Raw genomic sequence first — 26,353 nt, forward strand, 5'->3', positions numbered from 1 at the left:
TGCCATAAGGCAAGGAAGGCAAACAAGAGAAAATCTGCAGATGCTGGAAATCCAAGCAACACACACAAAATGCTGGAGGAACTCAGCAGGCCAACTCAGCAGCAGGTCTGCCGATTTCCTCCAGCATTTTATGTGTGTTGCAAGGAAGGCAGTCCATTATCTACACTCGGTGTCTGTGCTGTTTTTGTTTATTTACAGTCAATCAAAAGAACACGCCAGCATACGCCAGATGTATTCCTCTGTCGATAACCATGATGAACGAATACGCAGTTTTATAGTACAGTACTGTGGTAATATTGGTAGTGTTCTCAATTGATTTGTATTTTGTTTAAATAAATAATTTGTAACTCAGTTAAACAATAGTTTGTCTTTTTTATACCTTGAATTTCAAGAAAATTTTCAAGAAACCAGATAATTGGAGCAGCCAAAATGTACTTGATCCAATTTGTTCCAATTAACTGGAATCCACTGTATTTCCATGACTAGTAACAAAATTTAAAATTAAGAATCCTAACTTTCAATTACTTCTTTGTGCATCATAAAATGATTTTAATATCCTTCTTCAATTTTCTGTAAGTTACCTCGAACAGTGATGTAAGCTGAAGTCTGTACAAAGCCTTTCCTGTTTGACGCTTGGCATTGATATAGACCTTCATCCTCTTCTTTGACTCTTTCAATAATTAATATTCTACTTCCTTGTCCCAGATTAATACCTTTGTACAAAATATGTGAGAAGGAATTAGAACTATGCATTCCACACACATCCTTATCTTGTTTATAGTCAGATCCCATTTACTACAGCAATAAGTTGAACACCCAGACAACAAACGAATATTACGACACCTTGCATGATACAGATACACTGTGATAAAAGCCTAATCTTCACTGGGAAAATAGACGACTTCCTGTTTAGTCTATACTTAACAAAATCGGGCAAATTATACTGAAATTAAATATAGCACTAGATTCAATTTGTTTTACTCATATATTGGTGAAAATTAAATTTATAGTCTATCAAATTTTAGGCTGCTCTTTTTATTGAGGTTGCAGGTCAATATAATTAAAACAAAAACTTGTTTATTATACTTATGTAAAAGAACATTATAATAGAAAGCCATTAAAATAGTTTCAATAAAATATCAGAAGTTATGGCTCATTCAGAGAAGGTTTGAATTTCTGGACCTATTCAAAATATTTAAATATGTTAGTTAAAATATTTTTTCCAATCCACTCCTCTCTCTTGATTCTCAACCCAATTCTTTCAAATGCAAGAATAAGATATGTAAAAAACTTCAGCTGGTCAACGGAAATTTTGGAAATCAGAGGTGACCCAGTAACCAATTTCCTCTCACTTGTGGGAAAATATCAAATGTTTACTTAATGCCTTCCCCTGATGGCAGAGCTGACACCAGGAGCTGCAGTATGGGAACCAAAGGGAGAAGTTCTCTTCCTAAAGTGTTTTGCATTTTTGTATACGAATGATTCTTCTATTATTCTAACTTAATTAGAAATAAAATCATAAAGTAATCTCCATAGTATGTGGAAATAAAATTATCATTGTAAAATTACACAATACGGTCTACATCTCTATGTTGCTAAATGTTAGTAATGTCTCAGAAAGCTAGTTTTTCTACATACGTAGACCTCTTTAAGTTCAGCACAACATCATGGGCCAAAGGATCTGTTTCTGGGCTTACTGTTCTATGTTCTATAGCAACAAATACCAAGTTTGCTACTTAAATAATAGAGCCGTAAGATAATCTTCAGAGTAATGTTCAGATAAATTCACTTTAACAGATCAAAGTAATTGCACAAAACATTGAGACTCTATTGACCAGGTGTAATTTTAAGCTCATTTTATGGATAAGTTCATTTCTTGTCAAAGTCGCACCTGATTCCATGTGTAACCTCTGATGGTTTTTGTACCACGTGATATGTGGCATCGGCCTTCCCTCTGCCCGACATTCCAATGTAATTGAACTACTGATGTTCACATCCTGGTTACTTAAGTTTTGAAGCAAGTACGGGGCTTGCGGAGCTGAAATCAAAGAAATTCTAATCTCAGAATCAAAATTACAAATTAGAGATCATCATATAATACAGTATACAGTAGTTTTTCTACAAAATTATAACATACATGTCATAGTAATACAAGGAAAGTAGGATATTGTGTCTTGCATCCTGACTTCTTTGGGCTACGTGTGATAAAATGCAACACTTGGAATTAAAATAAGAGCAGACAAGTCTTTCAATTATAAACTCAGGAGATTCTGCAGATGCTGGAAATCCAGAAAAACACGGAGAAACTCAGCAGGTCAGGCAGTATCTATGGAGAGAAATATAAAGCTGACATTTCGGGCCAAGACCCTTCATCAGGACTGAGAAGTGGTTTCAGCTTGAGAAGTCTTTCGATTAGACACATAAGTAATAAATGTTCACCATATAAATTTAATGAGAAAGAGTAGATGAAATTTTATAGTTTCTGAACTAAAAAAACTGTTCTTTGGCACAATAGTCTATGTACAATTTTTTACTTTGAATGAGTACGCAAGGAAGAGCAAGAACCAATGTTTTTAAATAAATAAATTTTATCAAGCAACAGAATGCAATGACAATAATCAGAATATGTGTTTACTTAGGCAAGGTACCAGAGGCTGATATCCCCTGTAGAAATATGCTGAGAGCTAACATAACTAAATAAGAAGAAAAATAAGGCACAGAAGTTTCATCTTTCTATTACTATCATTTGCAGTATTTGTAATGCAGCATTTGGACCCATTTACTTGGAAGCATTTACCCTAAAATAGTCACACTGGGAACACAACTAAAAAATGTCCTATTCTTAGTTGAGAAACTCCCATAATTACTATCCACTGGTTTCTCCTTAAATGAACAGATTCCCTGTGAACCTGGTATCCAGCAGGGGTGGAAGTGCCATTGTTTACTTTTCTACCCTCAACAAAAGCAATTCCCATGTGAAAGATAAGTTCAGTTTCAGGGCATTGTGCCACTTTTTCAAAGAGGAAGTCCGCTCAGGAGTTCACAAGCACGAGAAACCATTTGGATTTCGTCAGTTCAGTTCCACAAATGAGTAGCTATATTTTACGGGATGTGCTTTACTACGTGCCTTGAAGGCTTTCATTCACAACACTGCTCAAATCATGGAAAGTTTGTTTTTCTTCTCCACATTTTAAACATTGTGGTTCAGATATGGCCAATGAAAGAGATAAGTGAGACGTGATTTCTTGCATGTAATAATAAAAAATCATGCAGAACTGAACATGGGCCAACTAATTGCCAATCTGTTAATTAATCTCCCCTCCTTTAATTGATGCAAAATAGAATAACATACTAATCATCTTGTCGTGAAGCCAGCTGGCATAGTGCTACTCCACACACACATATGAAACAGCTATTCAAATCCTTTTCTGCTGAAGACTGCAGGCATTGTTTCATTAATAAAACAAACACACACTGACCAATGCTTGAATCATTTTTCAGAAGACATCCTTAACAGCGGATGCAATGCCTGCATTCGTTAGCAAAATAACAAAAATTCACAGGAGGAAACAAATGCAGACAATGCAGAAACCAAGAGTTGTAGATGGGGGAATCTATTTAGCAGCAAGTAAATTTGAAAGAGTAAGTTGTTCTAAATTAGTTCTTAATATCTAACATCATCTGCATGAAACGCTCTTCAAGCAATGTTTCACTGTGTGCTGGGTTGCTGACTTGGAGAAGCAAAGGGGGAACCGGACTACACTTCGTTCCATCGCCTTGATAATGGAGGAACCATTAATGCTTCATATAAAGTACTCCACACTGATGCTCTCAGTGATGCCATCTAATAACACACCCCTCTACAAATGAATCTTGCTTTTTTGGCAACCATAGCATCAGAACAAGAAAATAAGGGGAATTCCAAGGTCAAACAACTTTGAAGGAAATATGTAGCGATGCATCCTGCAGCATTATGTCCCAGGCTTCACAAAAAGCTTGCATTATATTTGGAGACTCTGTTTTACTAAAAAGACAAGCTGGAACCTCATACAAAAACCCAATCCACACACTGACACCCACTAAATCATTTTATTAGAGTGAGGGATCATAAAACTCAGAACTTGAGGCTGAACAATCATGACTGAGATAAGAAAAAGCCTCTTTATCCAACAGGTTTTGAATCCCTGGAATTCTCCATTTAAAAGGACTGTGGAGGTTCTGTTGTTTCATTTTCAAAATGATAAGCAATTGTTTTTAAATATTCAAGGAATTAAGGGGCATTTTTGCAGGAAAGTGGTGCTGAGATAAAATATCACCCATTTTCTTATTGACTACTGGAAAAAGTGCTCAAGCCTGAATGTCCACTGGAAAAGTGCTCAGGGCTGAATGTCCACTGGAAAAATTACTCAGAGCTGAATGTCCACTGGAAAAAGTACTCAGAGCTGAATGTCCACTGGAAAAAGTACTCTGGGCTGAATGTCCACTGGAAAAAGTACTCAGAGCTGAATGTCCACTGGAAAAAGTACTCAAGCCTGAATGTCCACTGGAAAAGTGCTCAGGGCTGAATGTCCACTGGAAAAAGTACTCAGAGCTGAAAGTCCACTGGAAAAAGTGCTCAAGCCTGAATGTCCACTGGAAAAGTGCTCAGGGCTGAATGTCCACTGGAAAAGTGCTCAGGGCTGAATGTCCACTGGAAAAAATACTCGGGGCTGAGTGTCCTATTCATATTTTTGTTCGTCTTGTTCCTATCATACATTTGCTGGTTCAAAAATAATAACAGACTTACCATTTATGTATCACATGGATGGAAATCATGAATTTAAAACTTCTGTTAGGATCACCAAGCAAACAAATAAATCCTAAATCAGTATACCATATGTGATCTTTCTTAATCATAAAACAAAGGCATTAGTACCACCTTCATGGTACTCATTTCATTTATAATAAGCAAGTTCTCCAATTTTTAAAAAAATTAAACTTTTGTATTAAGGTACAGCTATTGTCCAATTAACATACTGTCTTTTGTATTTTGATAACCATTTCCAGTCATTGCTAGGCAAAATCTTTGCTAAGGCCATTATTCAGTTAGAGCCTTCATGAATTTGACACTGTTCTCAGTTACATTAGGTACATTCCAAATTATCTGAACCATGAGGTGTGCATATATAACTTAATGTACTGACTCTTTTACCATTTCCATGATGCAATAGATTTGTGGATAACTGAAGACAGGCCATTTGCAGCAATAGTATTGTGCAGTAAGTAATCCACTGAAGTGTAGTCATAGGTTCAGACTTAGAACTAAATTGTGTTGTACAAAAATACAAGAAAGTTTCCAGAATATTCTTGCATAATGTTTAAGTTTTTTGGGTTCAAGAATCATTTTCAGTAAAAAACATGGAAAAGGCATGCAACCAATGCTTATAATCACTCTATAACTGTATTTAACTTCTGATATAGTTTATATCCCACTTACAGTAAAGGCATTACATAATCTAATACTCACCTCTAATATAAATCTCCTGCTTCTGAGTTGCCTCCTCCTGAGTGATAATGTTTCTGGCTGTGCATTCATAAGTTCCGGACTGATTCTGAGACACATTTTTAATGGTAAAGTTCAGAGCAATTGAATACTCCTTGGTGGTAATGTCACTTATACTGCCGATATTATATGTGGTCTGATTGTCCTTACTCAGAAGACGGCAAGCAATGTTTGAATATAGAAACTTATTGGCTCGGCAGTAAAATGTGAGGTCATCACCTTCGGTTGGTAGCATGTTATGTCCTATGCCAATCTCAAATCCAAATTGGTTGTGTACATCTAATAAGACAATAAAAGTATGATCATTTATATTTTCAATTTCAACGTGACTGAAAGCAATTCAAAGTCATAAGGCCGTTGCCTTGCTAACTAATGGATTAATTCATCTTGTAGTGCACCAGCGAATTATAGCAATCAGAAGATCCCTGAAGATCCTCAGTTTGACCTTAACTAACAAATATCAGTCAATGTAGCAACTGGACTAATGACAAATGGCCTTAGTGCCCTGAGCAATCAGTGTCTTTCATTTAATTGGTAACATAAGAACATTAGAAATAGGAGCAGGAGTAGGTCATCTGGCCTGTTCAGCCTGTTTCACCATTCATTAAGATCATGACTGATCTGGATTCAGCTCCACCTACCTGTATTTGCCCCATAATCCTTAATACCCTGTTATGAAAAAGTCTATTTAACTCAGGGGTTCCCAGCCTGACCCCTTGCATAATGGTACTGGTCTGTGGCATAAAAAAGGTTGGGAACTCTTGATCTAACTGCATCTTAAATATATTTAATCAGGTAGCCTCCAGTGCTACATATGATATTATTACAAAGTACACAGATGTCAGGTGTGTAAATCAAGGGAAAGAGGCAGAGATGGGAACAAGTTGAGCTGTTTCCCTTTCTATAATATTCTAATGATCTTTACATAAACTCATGCAAAAGCATTGAGAATCAGATTCCAGTTTATTATCATTAATATACAATATCTCGGTGAAATCTCTTGTTTTGTGGCAACAGGACAGTATCAGATATAAAATTGTCTCTTTGGCAGATATCACAGGATTTAATTCAGCATTGAAAGACCAAAAAATTGATAAAGAAAGTGAAAATTAAACACAAGAGTGGGCTAGCAAGAAACAAAGACAGACTAAAAGATTCATTTAGATGTGGAAAAAAAAGACAAAAATTAACAAGGATCCCTCACAGGCTAAGAAGGAAATATCACATCAGAGCTTAAGGAAATGACAGAGAAATCACAAATATTTTAGGCTTGTCTTCCCAGAAGAAGGCACAAAATGCTTTCAGAAATAGTGCAGAAGTTAGCAGTAGTGTAAAAAAAATGTCTTGGAGAAATTATTGAAGAATTTTAAAGATGAGCTTTATTAATCGAATGTCCATCAAAACATTGCAACACACAACAACATGTGCTGTTTTGCATCAATGGTCAACACATTCCAAGGATGTGTTGGGGGCAGTCTGCACGTGTCGCATGCTTCCATCACTAACGTAGCATGCCCACAACTTACTAACCTGTACGTCTTTGGAAACAGGGGCACCTGGATGAAACCCATGCAGTCGCAGGGAGAACACACAAACTCCTTAGAGACAGTGGTGGGAATTGAACCCCATTCGCTAGTGCTGTAAAGTGTTATGCTAACCACTACTCTGCTGTGCCACTTATTTGGACCAAATGCTGATAAACAGTATATTAGATTCTACTGTAAGAAGGTTTGAGTATGTGTGAAGATGTCTGATTAAAATTGTAAAAGGTCGTGCAGAGTGTGTGCCTGGAATGCTGTGTACAGATCTGGCATCCATACCTGAAAAAGAATAAACTTGTAATGGAGAGAAGCAAGAAAGATTTACCAAATTGGCTTCCAGAGTAGGGAGTTTGTCCTGTCAGAAGGGATTAATGAGAATGGATGTATACCCTCTTGAGTTTAGAAGGATGAGTAACATTTCAGACTCGACGGATATGATGCAGGGTTGGTATTTCTTTGCTTGGGGTGTTCAAAATAAGGGATCGATCTTGAGACACAAAAATAGTGTATCAACTAGAAAATAGTTAATCTTTGGATTCTTTTATTTAAAGTATGTTGTGAAGCTCAGTTGCTGATAGAGTTCACCAAAATCGTGAATGTTAAGGAAATTAAGAGATGAGTGTTTAGTGCAAGAAAGTGATACTGAGGTAAAAGATCTGCCATGATTTTCAGAATGGTAGAACAGTTAGAAGATATCAAAATGGCAATTCTGTTTTTCTTTGTCTTTGTCCATGTATAGAATTATATCACAAGAAATAAAGAACATTCAGGAAGTTAGAGTAAATGAGGGTTAGGAGAGGTGGTGCTGGTTGTAGTTGAGGAGTGGAGAGTGGGTAGAGTCTGTCTGTTTTTCATTTCACATCAATCACAGGATCCTGTAATAAGAATTCATTGAAAAAAAGTGTTCTTGATTGAAGATCTGATCATTAAATTCTACGTGTCTATGTATGCATGTTTGTTCATGTGCATTCATGTGTGTGTGCTTGTGTGTGTGTGTGCGTGCGTGTGAGTACGTGTGTATTTGTGTGTACACGCATGTATGTCTGGAGTGGAGAAAGAGAGATGAAGCAGGTTGTTGATACATGCTAGAGTAATATAATACAGCTACAACTGAGTCTTGATTTTTTTTTACTGGTTTCCCAAGAAATGCTATGACTGGATCAGAATTGTGCTTACTTGGGAGTTTTGTAACCAGTAGCCAAAAATGACTAACATTTGAGCAACTGCTGCCATTTAATTGCTTAAACAGCAATTCATCTTAAACAGAAAATATATAACGTAATCAAATGAATTTGTGCAGAAATGATCAATTAACTGAAACTTGCAATATATTCTTTGCAGAATATGGCTGTATTATAACTCTAACTATATAAAACTTAATCATTTTTTGTAAAAATTGGGAGTTTGTATTGGTACAATCTGTTTAGGAGTGAAAGGATTTAAGGTCAAGTGCAAAGTCTTCTAATTCTGAACCAAAAATGCTTTTATTGGGGTTAGTTGCAATTTGGAATAGCTATATAAACAGGAGTTGCACAATGTACACATCATTCTAGTAGCAGACATGATAGGAGTTCAAGCACACGGTTACTCATTTCCTATAGGTGTTCACTCCAATACATTTTCACAAGCTGCCCATCCATCAGCATATAATGAAAAATTGCAAGAACTGGATAGATTTTTAGACGATGTCAACTTATCATGAAATGATGATGCTACTGAAGGCACGTATGTACATAAAAAGTACAGGTATGTACTTAAGTAATGAGAATCAAGTTGAGTCAAACAAAGTACTCTGGACCAAATTATCTGGATTTTTAATCATGATCAGTATATATAGGCTACAATCCAAACTATTTTCAGGATAATCAGAAATGCAATTTAAACCTCTCAGAAGATAATCCTAAATTAATCAGTTTGCTCAAAATTTTGAATAAAGCTGATATAAATGGCACATCTACTATTCACTCAGTGTAGGATATCAAAAACAATTTGATGAAAAGCACATCCCTTACTACTTTTACACTCTTCCCCCAAACTAACCAATGCACTTTGAAATAATTTAAAGGGGATTTATTTACTTAAGTGATTTGAAACTTCCTCTGAAAATAGCTCACAGGTTTCCTGATGGAAGATATTGTTTATCTTTGCTGAGCACCATCAGGAATCTGAAAACAAAATGCATTTAGTGACACTGGGAAATCTCAGAGATAAGGCAGTCCTGTTCCTGTCTCACCCATAGTCATTACTAACACACCCATGGTCATGCTGTATGCCAGCAGAGACAGAGGATTGTAAACCAGAAAATACAAATTTCTTCTTGTGTGCAACTCTCACTTTGAAACTGAATGATCAACAGCAGACATTGAGGACATAGTTGCAGGATTTGGAATCTTTCCTATATCTCAGCCAATATGTATTGTTTTTTTTTCAAATGCCCTGCAAATTGTAGGTCACACCCGACTACAAGCTTCAAAGCACTGTAAAGGAGAGATACATGCAACCCACATGTTTTTTTCTGATATTTTTCTCCTCCCTTCCCAAAAGTCCTGACTTTTTTTTTGAGTTATGATGCTTTAGACATCAAGAGGTCTTTACAACTAGACCATTCTCCTGGAATCTGAACGGTGGATTGGGTGGGGTGAACTTCCACTTCTCTGATCTTGGCACATACTGGAACACATATTGGGAAATTGCATAAGCCAAGCTTATGATTTTCCACCCATAAATTTTAATGAAGGAAAACTGACATGCATCATTTCCTGCTATTTGCTTCCACCACGAGCCAGAAGCGGAAAATTCTACCTGTATGTCCTCATGCTACAACTGAGTTTGCAGCTGAACTTGAATCAACCCTCAAACCCTGCTCAGAGGAAATCCAGGGAGAATGATCAAAAGCAACAATGAACTTTTACTGATTTTTTTACTACACTGTCCGAAATACAAACATGTAAGGAAAATAAGAACTGAACTAGATCACAATATTGCTTAAACCTAATCTACTATTCAGTAGGATCAAGATTTGATCTCTGCTTCAAGTCTATATCTAGCCAATCTTCAAATGCCCCGTTTTCAAAAATCTATCAATTAATCGATTAATACTCTCAACCACTAAGCATCTTATAAAAGAAAATTCCAACCTATCTTCCAAGTAAAACAAAATTCTCCTCATCACAGTGCTAACTGGCTGATTCTTACCCTGAGGTGATACACCCTTATCCAGAACCACTTCTGGAGTAACACCAACTAATTAGGATATGAAAGTCCTCTGCTCCATAAGGCCTCGTCAAATGGGAAAAGGCTCTAAGGAACAAGTTGCTGTAACAGGTAATTATGAATTTTAAAAAGTGGCATGCAAATCCCCTCAGACAGTTTTGCATACATGCTCCAAATCTTCCAGTCAGAAGTAGCTTTACATCATCTATTCCCTCAATCTACATCTGAATTTTGTACATTTCAATAACATTACTTATTTGTTTTAATTTCTAGTGGGTTAAAAAAATCTTAGCCTACTTAATAGAGAGAAGACCACTCAGCCTTATAAATTCAATCTTAGATAAATCTTTGCTACCCTATTTCCAAGGCACTTAATCCAAACTAGATGAAGAGTCTCAGCCTGAAACTTTGAAACAACCTTCAGCAGACGCTGCCTGAGCCGTCAAATTCCTCCGGCAATTTGTTTTGTGCTCCAGGTTCTAGCCACTGCAGTCTGTTGTGTCTGCACTTATATCCTTCCTCGCTTAGAAAAAACAAACCTCTACTAGGAATTTTTATGTGGTTTTCAAGTCCACTGCAATAAACGAAAATAAAGAAACTAAGATGGAGATCTGAAATAGAAACAGAAAACGCTGGAGACACTCAGAAATTCATGTGGCAACTGTGGAGACAAAAACAGATTTTACTTTTTGGGTTGATGACCTTATATCAGATCTTGGAAAAGTGAGGTAAAGAATAAGGTTCAACATATTGTTTACCCTCCTAACTGCTTGTATTTCCTGCACATTATCATAAACAGATTCTTCTGCACACCAACACTTACTTGCTTCACACCATTTCAAAATATCACATTTCTAATCCTCTTACCAAAAATAGAAATCATACTTTAGATGTGCTCCAGCTGACACTTCCTTGCTCATTAATTTAAATGTCATTTGAAGGGAATCTTGTTCACCAGAGAATAATGAGTACACTATTGGAGATGGTGGAGATAGAATCATGACAGCATTTAAGAGCTGTCTAAACAAGCACTTGAATCATCAGGACACAGAAGACTACTGGCCAAGTGCTGGAAGTAGGAAGTATACGATGGATGACCACTGGTCAGCATGGGCATAGTTGAATGGTTTGTTCGTTAAAACAAAAGGCATAATTTTCTTCGGCTTATTGGAGCAAATATGACTATTTTCTACTTGATAGACTAACATTTCTGATTACTGAAACCACCATTTACTCTCTATATATATATACTGATGAAAGTGAGAGAACAAAATATTATTCTAAAATCACACTGAAAAGATCTAACATACAGAGTGTTTGTGCCTGTTAATACATTTTAACTACATTGTCTGAGTGATCTAAGTATTATTAGTGATTCATGAGTCACTTCTTAACCATATTATCCATATTTTTGTTATTCTACTACTAAGTACCCATGGCATTTCTCCTAACCTGTGATACCAAGATGTACTTAACAAGGATGTCATTTATTACTCTATTCAAAAGCTCGCTGGAACAGGAACAACAGAACTATACCTGCAGTGGCTATTAGTTAATTTATTTGTAATTAGAGATTGAAACTCAATGGTTGTGAAAAGGAAAATTTAAAGTATCTCAGCTTAACTGCCCGTAAACATACTTTTTCTTTTAATTTATGATAATCATAATCATGTTCTCTACTATTCATTGTATATAGGGATGTGCAAAGGATTGTACATTGGAAACCACAGGTCAAATTCCAGCTTTCCTTTACCAGGTCTCTACAAATTTATCTCTTGTAGTATTTTCAAACATCCAGAAATAAATGCTTCCCATATAAAATTATACATTCATCTCTGACCCCCAAACTGATCTCCAGGCTAAGAAAAGATTTTTGTTTATTCCAGGAGTCTCACCCAAACAGAGGCATTCTGCCAAAGTCCAGACTAGGTTCACCAGAAAATTTTGGTTGTATGTAAACAGAGCCAGTTAGCACACACAGAAACTGGCAATGCAGAGAAGGACTTGCTTGGTCAGCATATTGAGACATCAGAAGATCAGAGCTTTGGCAACCCTCTGTCCAGAAAACAGGCCCTGACAGCTTACACTGGAATTTGTTTTGGGACTAGTTTCAAGTCTTAACTCAGTCTTCTGTTAGAGGAAGAAAAACCTCACAGTGTGGAGTCCAGTCCAACGTCACTCCAGCATATCCTCTGGCCAGATCAATCAAGCACCAGTTAATAAAAATTGAGTAAGTATTATCTTCATAAAGAAGGAAAGTGCATATGGAGCAGATTAATTTTAAGAGAACAGCAAATAATATTAAGAAGATAACTAATGGGTGACCTTATTTAAATTCAATTTAGTAACACTTTTTCATGAATCCTTTCACCCTGCTGACTGTCACCCAGTTACCTGTCTATCACTGCCTCAGCCTCCCGAATGATCTGGAGTTCATCCAGCTCCTTAACACAGAGGGTTTGACAATGCACTTTTTGTTGTTAAGACCCCAGACAAGTCGGGAAGCAAAAAAGTTGAGCATGGTGGGCCTAATGTTCTGTGTTGCATATATTTCAATGTTAAGAAGTATTGTAGGAAAAGGCAGATGAGCGCAGGTCATCGATCAACACATAGAATTATGATATTGTAGCCATTAATAAGACATGGTTGCAGGAAGGGCAGGAATTTGACTTGAAATTTGATAGGGAGAAAGTCTGACATAGCAGTATTTCAGTGGAGGAAAGGAAATTACAGTGGCATGAGAGGAGTAGGCCAAAGTAAATTGGAAGGAGAGGCTGGCAGGAGTGACAACAGAGCAGCAATGGCGTGGGTTTCTGGGGAAAATGAGGAAGGTGCAGAACAGATGTATTCCAAACATAAAGAAATGCTCAAATGGCAAAATAGTACAACCATGACTGGCAAAGGAAGTCAAAGCTAATGTAAAATCAAAAGAAAGGGCATATAACAAAGCAAAAATTAGTGGGAAGACAGAGGATTAGGAAGCTTTTAAAACCTTACAGAGAGCAACTAAAAGAATCATTAGGAGGGAAAAGATGAAATATGAAAGCAAGCCAGCAAACAGTATCAAAATGAATAGTAAAAGCTTTTTCAAGTATGTAAAAGATAAAAGAGAGCTGAAACTGGATATAAGACCACTAGAAAAGGAGGCTGAAGAAATAATAATGGGGGACAAAGAAATGGCAGGCAAACTAGGTGAGTATTTTGCATCAGTCTTCACTTTGGAAGACGCTAGCAGTGTGCCAGATGTTGAAGGGTGTGAGGGAAGAGAAGTGAGTGCAGTCACTATTGTAAGGGAGAAAGTGCTCAAAAAGCTGAAAGACCTAAGGGTACATAAGTCACTCAGACCAGATGAACTGCACCCTAGGGTTCTGAAAGAGTCAACAATAGAAATTGTGGAGGAAGGCAGCAGAAAGGAAATTATAGATCAGTTAGCCTGACTTCAGTGGTTGGGAAGATGTTGGAGTCAATTGTTAAGGATGAGATTATGGAGTGTGATGCTGAGGCTTTATCAGGAACTGGTGAGGATTCACCTTGAGTATTGTGAACAGTTTTGGGCTCCTCATCAAAGAAAAGATTTGCTGGCATTGGAGAGGGTTCAGAGGAGGTTCACAAGAATGATTCCAGGAATGAAAGGGTTATCATATGAGAACGTTTGATAGCTCTGGGTCTGTACTAGCCAGAATTCAGAAGGATGAGGGAGAACTTCATTGAAACCTTTTGAATGTTGAAAGGCCTAGACAGAGGAGATGTGGAAAGGATGTTTCCCATGATGGGGGAGTCTGGGACAAGAGGGCACAGCCTCCGGATAGAGAGGTGTCCATTTAAAACATAGCTGTGAAGAAATTTCTTTAGCCAGAGGGTGGCGAATTTGTAGAATTTATTACCACAGGCAGCTATGGAGGCGAGGTAACTGGGTGTATTTAAAGCAGAGTTTGACAGGTTCTTGATTGGACACCACATCAGAGGTTATGGGGAGAAGTCTGAGGAGTGGGGCTGAGGAGGGGAAGAAAGGATCAGCCAAGATTGAATAACGGAGCAGACTCGATGGGCCAAATGGCCTAATTCTGCTCCTGTTTTATGGTCTTATGGACTGGCAGCTCAATATTTCAGGATTCCACTGTTCTGGATGTGATAGAGCAGGGGAATGAAAGGGGAGAGGTGATGTTACTAGTCAGGAAATATCTCACAGCAGTTCTCAGTCAGGACAGACTGGAGAACTTGTCTACTGATGCTTCATGGGTGGAACTGAGGAATAGGAAATGTATGACCCTGTTAATGGGCCTATATTATAGACCACCCAATGGTCTGTGGGATTTAGGGGAACAAACTTGTAGAGAGATCACAGACTGTTGCAAGAGACATAAAGTTTTGATAGTAGGTGATTTTTTTACTTTCTACATATTGACTGGGATTCCCATACTGTAAAGGTACTAGATGGGATAGAATTTGTCAAATATGTTCAGTAAAGTTTCTTTAACCAGTACGTAGAAGTTCCAATGAGAGAGTGTGGGATACTTGATCTCATATTGGAGAATGAGACAGAGCAGTTGACAGAAGTTTGTGTAGAGAAACACTTTGCATCTAGTTATTATAATGCCACTTGTTTCAAGGCAATTCTGGAAAAGGATAGTTCTGGTCCTCGGGTAGAGATTCTAAGTTGGAGAAAGGTCAATTTTGATAGTATCGGAAAGGATCTGGCAAGTGTGGATTGGGACAGTCTGTTTTCTGTCAAAGATGTACTTGCTAAGTGCCTGTAAGAATAAAAATGTAAGGATAACAGCTTTAGAGTACCTTGGTTTTTGAGAGATATTGATGCCCTGGTTAAGAAAAAAAGGGGATGCACAGCAGGTATAAGCAGGTAGGAACAAATGAGGTACTTGAGGAATATAAGAAATGCAGCAGAATACTTAAGAAAGAAATCGGGAGGACTAAAATAAGGCATGAGGTTGCTCTAGCAGATAAGGTGAAGGAGAATCTTAAGGGCTTCTTTAAGGAGAATGTTAAGAGCAAAAGAATTGCAAGGGACAAAATTGGTCCTCTTAAAGATCAGAATGGTAACCTGTGTGTGGAGCTAAAGGAGATGGGGAAATCTTAAATGTATTATTTGCATTGTATTTTATTTACTTAGGAGACGGACACAGAATCTACTGAAGTGAGACAAAGCAGCAGTGAGGTCATGGAGATGAGGCAGTGTTGCTGTTTTGTGACAAATCAGGGTGGACAAATCCCTAGGGCCTGACAAGGTATTCCCTTGGACCCTGTGGGAGACAAGTGCAGAAACTGCACTGGCCATAGCAGAGATATTTAAATAATCTTAGGGACAGGTGAGATACCGGAGGATTGGACGATAGCTAATGTTGTTTTTCTGTTTCAGAAAGGCTCTAAAAATAAACCAGGAAATTGTAGGCTGATGAGCTTAACATCAGTAGTGGGGAAGATTCTGGAAGGTATTTTAAGGGTATAAGTGGATATTATAAGTGGATATAGTATGAATATTTGGATAGACAGAGACTGATTAGGGTTAGTAAGCACGGTTTTCTGCTTGATAGGTCACGTTTAACCAATCTTATAGAGTTTTTTGAGGATATTACCAGGAAAGATGATGAAGGCAAGACAGTGGATGTTGTCTACATGGACTTCAGTAAGGCATTTGACAAGATCCCGCATGGGAGGTTGGTCAAGAAGGTTCAGCCACTTGGATTCAAGATGAGGTAGTAAATTGGACTGGACATTAGTTTTGTGAGAGAAGCCAGTCAGTGGTGGTAAATGGTTGCCTCTCTAGAGACTGGAGACCTGTGACTAGCAGAGTGCTGTAGGGATCGGTGCTGGGTCTGTTGTTGCTTGTCATCTATGTCAACAATCTGGATGATAATGTGGTTAATTGGGTCAGCAAATTTGCAAATTACACCAAGATTGGGAGTTAGTGGACAGCGAGGAAGACCATTAAAGCTTGCAGCAGGATTGGGACCAGCTGGAAAAATGGGCTGAAAAATGGCAGATGGAATTTAATGCAGACAAGGGTGAGGTGTTGCACTTTGGGAGGACTAACCAGGGTAGGTCTCACACAGTGACCGGTAGGGTACTGAGGATAGCAGTAGAACAAAGGGATCTGGGAATACAGGTCCATAATTCTTTGAAAGTGGCATCACAGCTAGAATGAGTTATTAAAAAAACTTCTGTAAATTTGCCTTCATAGATCAAAGTATTGAGTACAGGAGTTAGGATGTTATGCTGAAGTTGTATAAGATGTTGTTGAGGCCTAATTTGGAGTATTGTGTGTTGTTTTGGTCACCTACCTACAGGAAAGATGTAAATAAGATTGAAAGAGTACAGAGAAAATCTATAAGGATGTTGCCGGTACTGAAAGACCTGAGTTGTAAGGAAAGATTAATTAGGTCAGAATTTTATTCCCTAGAACATAGAAGATTGAGCGGAGATTTGATAGAGGTATACAAAATTATGGGGTGTATGGATCGGGTAAATGCAGACTGGCTTTTTCCGCTGAGGTTGTGTGAGACTACTATGAGAGGTCATGGGTTTAGGGTGAAAGGAGAAATGTTTAAGGGGAACATGAGGGGAAGCTTCTTCACTCAGACAGTGGTTAGGGTGTGATATGATCCTTCAGCGCAAGCAATGGATGTGATAATGATTTCCGCATTCAAAAGAAGCTCGGATAGGTGCATGAATGAGAGGGGAATGTAGGGCTATTTTCCAGATGCAGGTCAATGGGACTGGGCATCTTAAATGGTTCAGCATGGACTGGATAGGCCAAAGGGCCTGGTTCTGTGCTGTAGTTTTCTATGACTCTACAATTATGTTAAATTCTAATAAAATCCTGTCAATATACAGCAAAAAGTAAATGCTTTGTGAGCTTAGATTAGATTAGATTAGATTCAACTTTATTGTTATTGTGCCGAGTACAGATACAAAGCCAATGAAATGCAGTTAGCATCTGACCAGAAATGCAAAGAATAGTATTATTTACAAAATAACTGCGATTAAAAAGTAAGTGCTACAGCACACAAATATAAAAGTACTGAGACAGTACAATATGGGTGCAATACTGCTTAGTGCTGTGATGTGAGGTTCAGCAGGGTCACATCCTCAGGGAAGAAGCTCTTCCTGTGCCTGCTGGTGTGGAGAGGAGGAATAATTTCTGAATATTTTGAAAAATAAGGAGAAATAATGCTTGAAGTAAAAAACAGTTATAGATTGCAATCCCATTTCCTTCTTGTGGCTATATGCAATAGCTATAACTTGAAACAAACCATCATATTTACTATTTTCATTGAAAAGTGAATAATTATTTTCATCAATGAGCATTGGTAAGAATTGTACATGAGTTAGATGCAAGATCTGTCTTGCAGTCTGGGCAGCAAAATTGGTAAGTACCCAATTTCTTTGTTGTTCTCTTTGCCAACTAAATTCCTAAACAAGTTCAAAGACAGATTTTCATCTGAATTTGACAGTCATACACAATGCATCCTCTGATGCCAAACCAAATACATTCTCTCCTGCAAATTCACATGTAACTTTGCTTGTACTGTAACCTTCCTTTCTTTCCAACCAGGCTCTACCTATGTCAGTACAAGTAGCAGAGGATTCAGATATTCTGTCTTTTCTTCCCCATATACCATCACCTCCATATCCATGTTTATAAACATTTATAAACCTATATTTTTGACCATTTTTGTCTACAACTTTTGTTCAGTTCTCATTACTTCATCCCTTCCATTAAATTCCCAAGAGATGGTAACTCTATGAAGTCTTTAAATATTATTTAAATGCAAGCAATGCGAGTTTCAAGCTTATCAAATATACGGTTCATATTGCTGTTTGAATTTCTTACCTGAAATATAAAAATGAATACTTTTTTCATCTTTACCAACTTTGTTAGAAGCCAAGCAATGATAAATTCCTGAAATGTTAGATTCGGCTACTACCAGAACGCTGACAGTCTAAAAGAAAACAAAATGGAAAAAAGAACAATAATGAATATCCTATTCATTTTCTCATCAAATGGAACATTTCCTTTTGCAGTGTAACAGGTACAATTATTCAATGGTCCGAGTTACTCACTGACATATAATTGTGAAATTGTTACATTTCAGTTCTTTGAAAATACTTTATTCCAAAACAATGATATTGGTAGAATAACAGGAAAACTCTCCCGATGGGGCTGTTTAACATCTTTATAGTTCTGTTCCTGGCTTTGAATATGAAGACATATTTTGTTTGGTGGTATACCCAGCTGAAGTAAAGACTGATTTTCATAGAGTTAGTTTCAGTTAAGAAGCAATTGTGATTTTTAGCAATGGTCCAAATTCTTATTATTCTGTAACTCTTGACCATTTATGACAACTCCAGATAGTTTCAAAGAATGCTTATCTAAAGCATCCTACAAGTGACTTGATACTGTCTCATCTAATGATACTCATAATGGAACCTCTATAGTCACATTTGAACAACTTAATAGGTACCCTGAAAATCATGGCAAATTTGCAGCATAAATAAGCCATCAAATGACTTTAATAAAAAAATGTTCTTGAAATGAAATAACTAATGATTATAAACTTGAGAACATCTGCAGGTACTGGAAGTCCAAAGCAAAACACACAAAATGCTGGAGGAAATCAGCAGGTCAGGCAGCATCTTTGAGAAAGAGTGAACAGTTGATGTTTCGAGCCAAGACTCTTCTTCCGAATGATTATAAGCTGATCTTTGTTGTTTCAGTATAAACTGTTAATTTCAAAGTATCCTCTTGGACCTTGTTTTGTGTCTTTTTTAAAACATCATTAGCTGTTCCAGGCACTCCCCCTCCCCATTACTCACCCCCCACTCCCCACCACAAATTCTCCTGCTTCACAATTATCAATCAATCACAGAACAATTTTGTTGTCAGCTTTATCATAATGTTAAAGATTGTTGAAAACTGGCTATCTTCCCCTGCTTCTATCATCAAAATGAAGAAAGTACAGAAAGAAAGAAAGTACTAATTGAATGAGTATTAAAATCTCAAGCTGCCCCTAGCACCTTACAGACAATGTACTTTTGGAATATGATCCCTGTAAAATTCTGGTCATTCATTTGTCTGCAGCAAGATTCCATCATAAACAATGAAATAGGTGCTCTGATTCTCTTTTATAGGTGTTGTTTGTGGGGTGCCTGCAGACTTAGACATCAAAAGAACTTCCTTACTCTTCTAATAATTGTATGGGATCTGTTGATCAGTCTAAATGGGTTTTTGGGACTTTGATTTAAAGTCACATGGTACTTCAACAGCATCGCACTCCCCCATTGCAGTGACCCTGCTAGATGATTCTCTCAAAGTTTTAGGAGTTAGCATTGTAGCCATGACTTTCATATTCTGAGACGAAAGTACTAAACTGAACCAGGCTTGACATAAGATGATTCAATGCCAATTGAGCTAGGATTTCACATATTTATGGTATGACAGAGTTTAAATGAAATTAAAGAATCATAGCTTCCCTCCTCCATCCTACTGCCTCCACAATAGGTTCCATTTCTTTCCCATAATACTAAGAATAAACTAATGTTATAGAGCCCTTAATCCAGAAAACCAGAATAATAATGCAGAGAAACATTGCAAAATATCTGGAAACTTTCTGGAATGTGATTATGAAGTTAGATTACATTACAATGCCATTTAGGTAAAGACATCTACCATCCTTAGTCAATTTAGTTCGTCCACAATTCCATGCCCAAACAAATAATGTTGGAAACATAGAAGGTTAGCAGGTTACCAACATTTTTTCAGAACAATGAGGGATAGGCATCTCAAGAATGAATTTAAAAATATTAATTTATTAAGAACTATGGCACTATCCAGAATGTTGGCTGTTGCCTACCTCTGCATGAAATAAGTATCAGATAATCAAGTGAGGGCATGTGTATGATGACAGAGGCTAGATAATAATTACTTATGTCTCCTCTTACAACGTTTCCAGGAAAAAGCTCCTGAAAGTCCTATCATCTATTATGGATCAGTCTGAGTGACAGAAAGACCTGGACCTTGAACCAGAAGGTGTTCAATCACAATTTACAATGACAACCAGATTGGGAGTTCTGGTAATTAAGTGATCCACAACTTTAAAAAGCTTTAAATGCACAATACTGTAAGTATTTCTAACAAAATGGCATGAACTTTGAGATGTAGGGCAAGGAAACCTTATCTCTCCGGAAAACAGTGATAGAGCTTGTTTAATTCGAGTGTAATTATTTAATGGCATTAGCTTTGCTATGTTATAATTACTTTGTTCGGCTTTGCTCATTTATAAAGTTGTTTGGGCTGAGATGTTGCACAACATTATGGTCATCATTCTAGTTTAATCAGAGTTTATTTGTATTCATTTCCTCCGTCTTCATTCAACTCCATATATAACAATTTTAAATGTTAAGGGTCATATTAAGGAGATCATTAATTACATTACGACCATTATATTGTCTATTCTGGTAAAACCTTTGACCTACCATTCCTTGTTTCCAGGGACTTGGCTTCATCATGTGTTTACAGGTTTGAATTTAAAACTGTTCATAGACAGTGTACAGAATTGAACTACTCAAAACATATTGTTTGTGAAATCCATATTTCAGTTACTTCAAAAAAAATCTGCTATGTACAAAGAGGTATCCAAAAAGAAAGCAACATTCATTTTGCTTTGGAATTATGTCATTTACCATAATTTATGGATTGATAACATGATGAAAATAAATTCACATTATTTTTCATTACTCAGTATTACTCAACAAGTTTTTTTTATTTGCAGTGGAAGTTTGATTTTACATTTTCAAGAAATTTCAGTTTAAGATATAAGGTAGAGCCTGCTAATTCCAAAGGACATGAGATATCCAGGACATTCTATAATAAGATACTCTGAGATTCTGGAACAATCTATTTAATTCTCTAGATAGTGTAACTCAGTCATCCTTAACGTTCAGAAAAAATGCTTACTTCACTGCCTAATTTGGTAAATTAAACCCACTTTTGCCTTTGTTCCTCATAACAAATTCATATCTATTCCCCTCCCAGAAAACTGAAGCTGATTAACTGTTGTTAGTGCATTTGGCCAATGCAGTATTCCTGACAATGTAAATATTAGATTTCTAAGATTGTTTATTTCTATATCTGTTGCATTTAAGTTCACAGCTTCCATCATGTGTTTGATCACATAAAGTCAGATCTTTGAATACTTGTTGAGGAAATTAACCACTTTGCTATTGTACCCAAGATGCTAAACCAATAGGGAATTCACCATTTCTAGCCAACAACCTGTACATAAACAACATGCATTCAATTACTGTTTATACTTTGCTATTTACACCAATGTCCTTTATTAACCATTTGATTGGAACATTAAATCATTTATTAACAGTATGTTTGATTGCTAATTGGCATTTAAAATTTTATGACAGCAAGTACTGACCCAAACACAACTACTGGTATATATTGGATTAATCTGAACAACAGTCCACTGAATAGTTTGAGAATTATATTAAAAGAGTAACTATTTATACACTGACTTCACTTTTGATGTAGTTTACACCCAATTAAGTACTTTTGAAGGTACTTGTAATATAGAAAATGCAGAAAATAATTTGTAGACGTTAGATTACCTAAACTTGAATAGAAATATGACCTGCAGTTTCTAATACAACTGATCAAGTCCCTGGCTGAGGTGAAAATTTCACTACAAATAAGATATACAAATCAATGTTTACACAATCTCCAGAAAAAGCTTGGATCACCAAATCTTTTTCTCTAGATTAAACTAGATTTTCACTTTCGCTGAAGACTACCTGGATGCAGAAAGTAAGTGAGGTGGAACAATTAATACTAAGGTAGCACAATCACTTAGCTATTGTCTTCACAAGCAAATTTGGAACAACATGCCTTTTAAATGCTGTCAATTAACTAAATATGTAAGTATGTATTTTCATGTTTTGTATTATATTCACGCACCCACTGAAAAAGGATTTAGATTTATATCTACATATCTAATGTCAGTGGAAATTTTAGTAGTTTTCAAATCAAGAGCCAAGTGGGCAGAAGTTAAGGAGGAGACTAATATTTATCTTCTGAAAAACAGACTCTGACTTTATTATCCACTAATTAATAAATTTTAAGCCCAACAAATTTATAAACATTTGTAAGTCAGATTATTTATCATGCTAAAGGTAAGATTGTCTATGTATATTGGTATCAGGAAATTAAAGGCCAGATAGCATGACTTCAGTGGTTGCCAAGATGTTAAGAGCCCATAATTAAGGATGAGGTTTCACAGTAACTGAAGGCACACTGTAAAACAGGCTGAAGTCATCATGGTTTTCGGAAGTAGAAATCTTTCCTGACAAATCCATTAGAATGCTTTGAAAAAATAATAGTAGGATAGGAAAAGGAGATTCAGGGGATGTTGTTTATTTAGCTTTTTGAAAGACCTTTGACAAAGCACATGAGGCTGCTTAACAAGGTAAGACCCCATGGCATGGACAGAAGATTGGCTGACTGGCAGGAGGCAAAGAGTGAGAATAAAGTGGGTCTTTTCTGGTTGGCTACCAGTGACTAATGGTGTTCTGCAGGGGTTGGAATTTGTCCACGACTTTTCACATTATAGGTTAATGATCCAGATGACAAAATTGATGGCTTTGCAGTCATACCTTTGGATTGCTGGAGGAAGCAGGGAGTCTGCAGAAGGACTTAAACAGATTAGGAGAATGGGCAAAGAAATGGCAGCTGGAATACAGTGTAGAAAAGTGAATTGCACTTTGGTAGAAGGAATAAAGGTGTAGAATATTTTCTAAATAGAAAGCAAGTTCAGAAATTTGATGTGCAAAAGGACTTGGGAGTCCCTGCGCAGGATTTCCTAAGTTTTATCTTGTGGGTTGAGTCAGTAGCATGGAAGGCAAATGTAACATTAGCAATCATTTCAAGAGCACTAGAAATAAAAGCAAGGATATAATGCTGAGGCTTTATAAGGCATTGCTCAGACCATACATGGAGTACTGTGAGCAGTTTTGGGGCCCATATCTGAGAAAGGATGCACTGACATTGAAGATGGTCCAGAGGGGGTTCACAAGAACAATCCCAGCAATGAAAGGGTTAACTCTAGTGGCTCTGGGCCTGTACTCACTGGAGTTTAGAAGACTGCAGGGGAGATCTCATTGAAACCTACTGCATATTTAAAGGCTTGATAAAGTGAACGTGGAGAGGATGTTTCCAATAGTGGGAGAGTCTAGGTGCAAAAACCACAGTCTCAGAATAGAAGGGTTTGCCTTCATGACAGAGATGTGAAGGAACTTCTTTAGTCAGAGGGTGATGAGTCTGTGGAATTCACAGCCATAGACAACTGTGGAGGTCAAGTCATTGGGTGTATTTAAAGTGGAGTTGATAGGTACTTGATTAGTAAGGACATCAAAGGTTACAAGGAAAAGGCAGGAAAATCGACCATGAATGATTAGCAGAGCATACTCAATCTGCCAGAAGACCTAATTCTGCTCCTATGATTATGGTCTTATGATCTTATGATTCTGATTTGGCTTAAATACGATGCTTCTGTTAGGCATCTAGCCATGTTAAGGAAGAAAAGAAATGGACAAAGAATACCACAGAAAAAAACTTAAGACAGTTAAATACATCTAACCAAATAAAACATGTTACATTTTCAAAGTATTTAAAACAATATTCATTAGAAAGAATACGTACATAATTGTAAATGCATTTAATTGTTTAAATACCTTATTTTTCCCTTCCAGTAGTTCTACTCTTTCGTTAATGCCGTGTATCTTATTTCCAATAATGTTGATGTTACTGCCAAGTCTATCCATAGAAACAATGCTGCCTTTGGTCTCTGCATATGCTTCACATCTGGAAACATCATGTAAGAGTCATTACAGAATGATAAACTGCATACAAGGCTTTTCCTATCTAAAAAATTAATGCGACAGATTCTAAAATGGAAGTTTATTAAGAAACCACTCTGGTGATGGTACTGAGCAAATAACAAAATCCAGACGTTTCTCGATATTATCAGATTATTTTTGAAAAGTTTGGTTTAAAAAATTGCATTATATGCCCTCTGGAAAGCTTTGTTAAAGATTTAAGATGAAGATTCAAAATAGTTTATGGACAATCTTCAGTACACATGTGTAAAGGAGAACAAAATGATTATTACTCCAGATCCAATGCTGCATAAAAGGACACAAAACGTAAGTAACACAATAAAAAAGAAAAGAGATGTATAAATATAAAAACAATCCTATAAAACTCTATGTACTGTTAATATACATTGACTGATTGCGTGTATATTAAGTGACCCTGGGTGATGTGTATGTAGTGGAGGTGAGGGGTGATGGGGTGGGTTAATGGGTGAAGGTGTTGCTCAGCCTGGGGAAGCAACTGTTTCTGAGTCTATCAGGCCTGGTATGGAAGCTACGTAGTCTCTTCCCCGATGGGGCTGGGACAAGCAGTCCATAAGCAGGGTGAGTGGAATCCTTCATGATATTGCTGGCCTTTATCCAGCACTCTTCTGTACACATGATGTTAACTTTGCAATATTCCTCAAAGCCAAGTTAAAAAGAGTTCTAAATTGAATTAAAATATTATAGTCTCTTCTTCAATAGGCAAGGCTTCACTCCTCATTCAAGTGAACACCTCCTCCACCTGACATATCAAAGTGCTTGTCTTGACCAAATACATCTTCATCAACTATATTTCGAGTCTCATTGTTTTGTTCTTGTGTTCTGCTATGTGAGGTGCTACAACCAATGACCTGACTGCTCAAGTGAAGTCTTTTTGAGTTTGCACTACCATATTTTGTATATTAAGTAGGTTCAGTAGAATAGCTTTTGAAGAGGAGCCATGGGCCACCTCACATCTGGACAAAATGTATTAATGAATCCCATAGTTCCATGTGAAAGACGATACGACACGGGCCTGTTAGGCAGACTTCTGCTTTAATTATGAGGGAGAATCAGAATCAGGTTTATTATCACCAGCACATGACATGAAATCTGTTAACTTAGCAGCAGCAGTTCAATGCAATACATAATATAGAAGAGAAAAATAATAATAATACTAAATAAATCAATTACAGTATACGTATATTGTATCGTCAGAAGCCCTCAGTAGAATGGTTATTTCAATTCAATGTGATCTACAATCAAACCAACTCATTATTATGAGGGTTCAGCTCTAATTACTTTGTCACACAGGAAGAGGAAGTGGAAAATGACATGGAAAAGTAAGGTCGGGTTAAACTTAGATAATCCTTTCTGTCCATGCTGACCTTGAACAGCTCCTACGACTGTGCTACCAGTAAAGATGATCTTAATTTCCCATTCAGCAACAACTCTATCCTCATTGCATCCCCTCTGGCAATGTTCTCTTTTCCATAATGCAAAAAAAAAGAAAATATTTCAAAGCAAATTTACAAATCAAAGCATGAGAATCATGGAATCATCACTTAATGACTGTTTACCATCATGCTAACACTCCTGTACAGAGTTAATTCCGAAGAACATAGAACATAGAACATAGAATAGTACAGCACAGTACAGGCCCTTCAGCCCACAATGTTGTGCCGACCCTCAAACCCTGCCTCCCATATAAGCCCCCACCTTAGATTCCTCTATATACCTGTCTAGTAGTCTCTTAAACTTCACTAGTGTATCTGCCTCCACCACTGACTCAGGCAGTGCATTCCACGCACCAACCACTCTCTGAGTAAAAAACCTTCCTCTAATATCCCCCTTTAACTTCCCACCCCTTACCTTAAAGCCATGTCCTCTTGTATTGAGCAGTGGTGCCCTGGGGAAGAGGCGCTGGCTATCCACTCTATCTATTCCTCTTATTATCTTGTACACCTCTATCATGTCCCCTCTCATCCTCCTTCTCTCCAAAGAGTAAAGCCCTAGCTCCCTTAATCTCTGATCATAATGCATACTTTCTAAATCAGGCAGCATCCTGGTAAATCTCCTCTGTACCCTTTCCAATGCTTCCACATCCTTCCTATAGTGAGGTGACCAGAAATGGACACAATAC

At 37.1% G+C, this 26,353-nt stretch overlaps 1 protein-coding gene across 4 annotated transcripts in view; it reads right to left on the bottom strand.

The window, feature by feature from the left end:
* Window positions 1-26,353, bottom strand: part of flt1 (fms related receptor tyrosine kinase 1) — a 155,038-nt gene that overhangs the window by 55,490 nt on the left and 73,195 nt on the right. For all 4 annotated transcript variants that reach the window (XR_010018734.1, XM_063054254.1, XM_063054252.1 and 1 more), the window contains 5 exons: window positions 24,049-24,178; window positions 18,146-18,254; window positions 5,507-5,821; window positions 1,892-2,038; window positions 582-713 (listed from right to left, as the gene is read on the bottom strand). Coding sequence is in view for 3 of the 4 variants with exons in the window: in XM_063054254.1 (XP_062910324.1) it covers window positions 582-713; window positions 1,892-2,038; window positions 5,507-5,821; window positions 18,146-18,254; window positions 24,049-24,178 (833 nt within the window). In the remaining variant the exon portion in view is untranslated. The remainder of the gene's footprint in view (window positions 1-581; window positions 714-1,891; window positions 2,039-5,506; window positions 5,822-18,145; window positions 18,255-24,048; window positions 24,179-26,353) is intronic.

This window comes from Mobula hypostoma, chromosome 7 (assembly GCF_963921235.1).
Source record: "Mobula hypostoma chromosome 7, sMobHyp1.1, whole genome shotgun sequence".
In the NCBI taxonomy this organism is placed as follows: Eukaryota; Metazoa; Chordata; class Chondrichthyes; order Myliobatiformes; family Myliobatidae; genus Mobula; species Mobula hypostoma.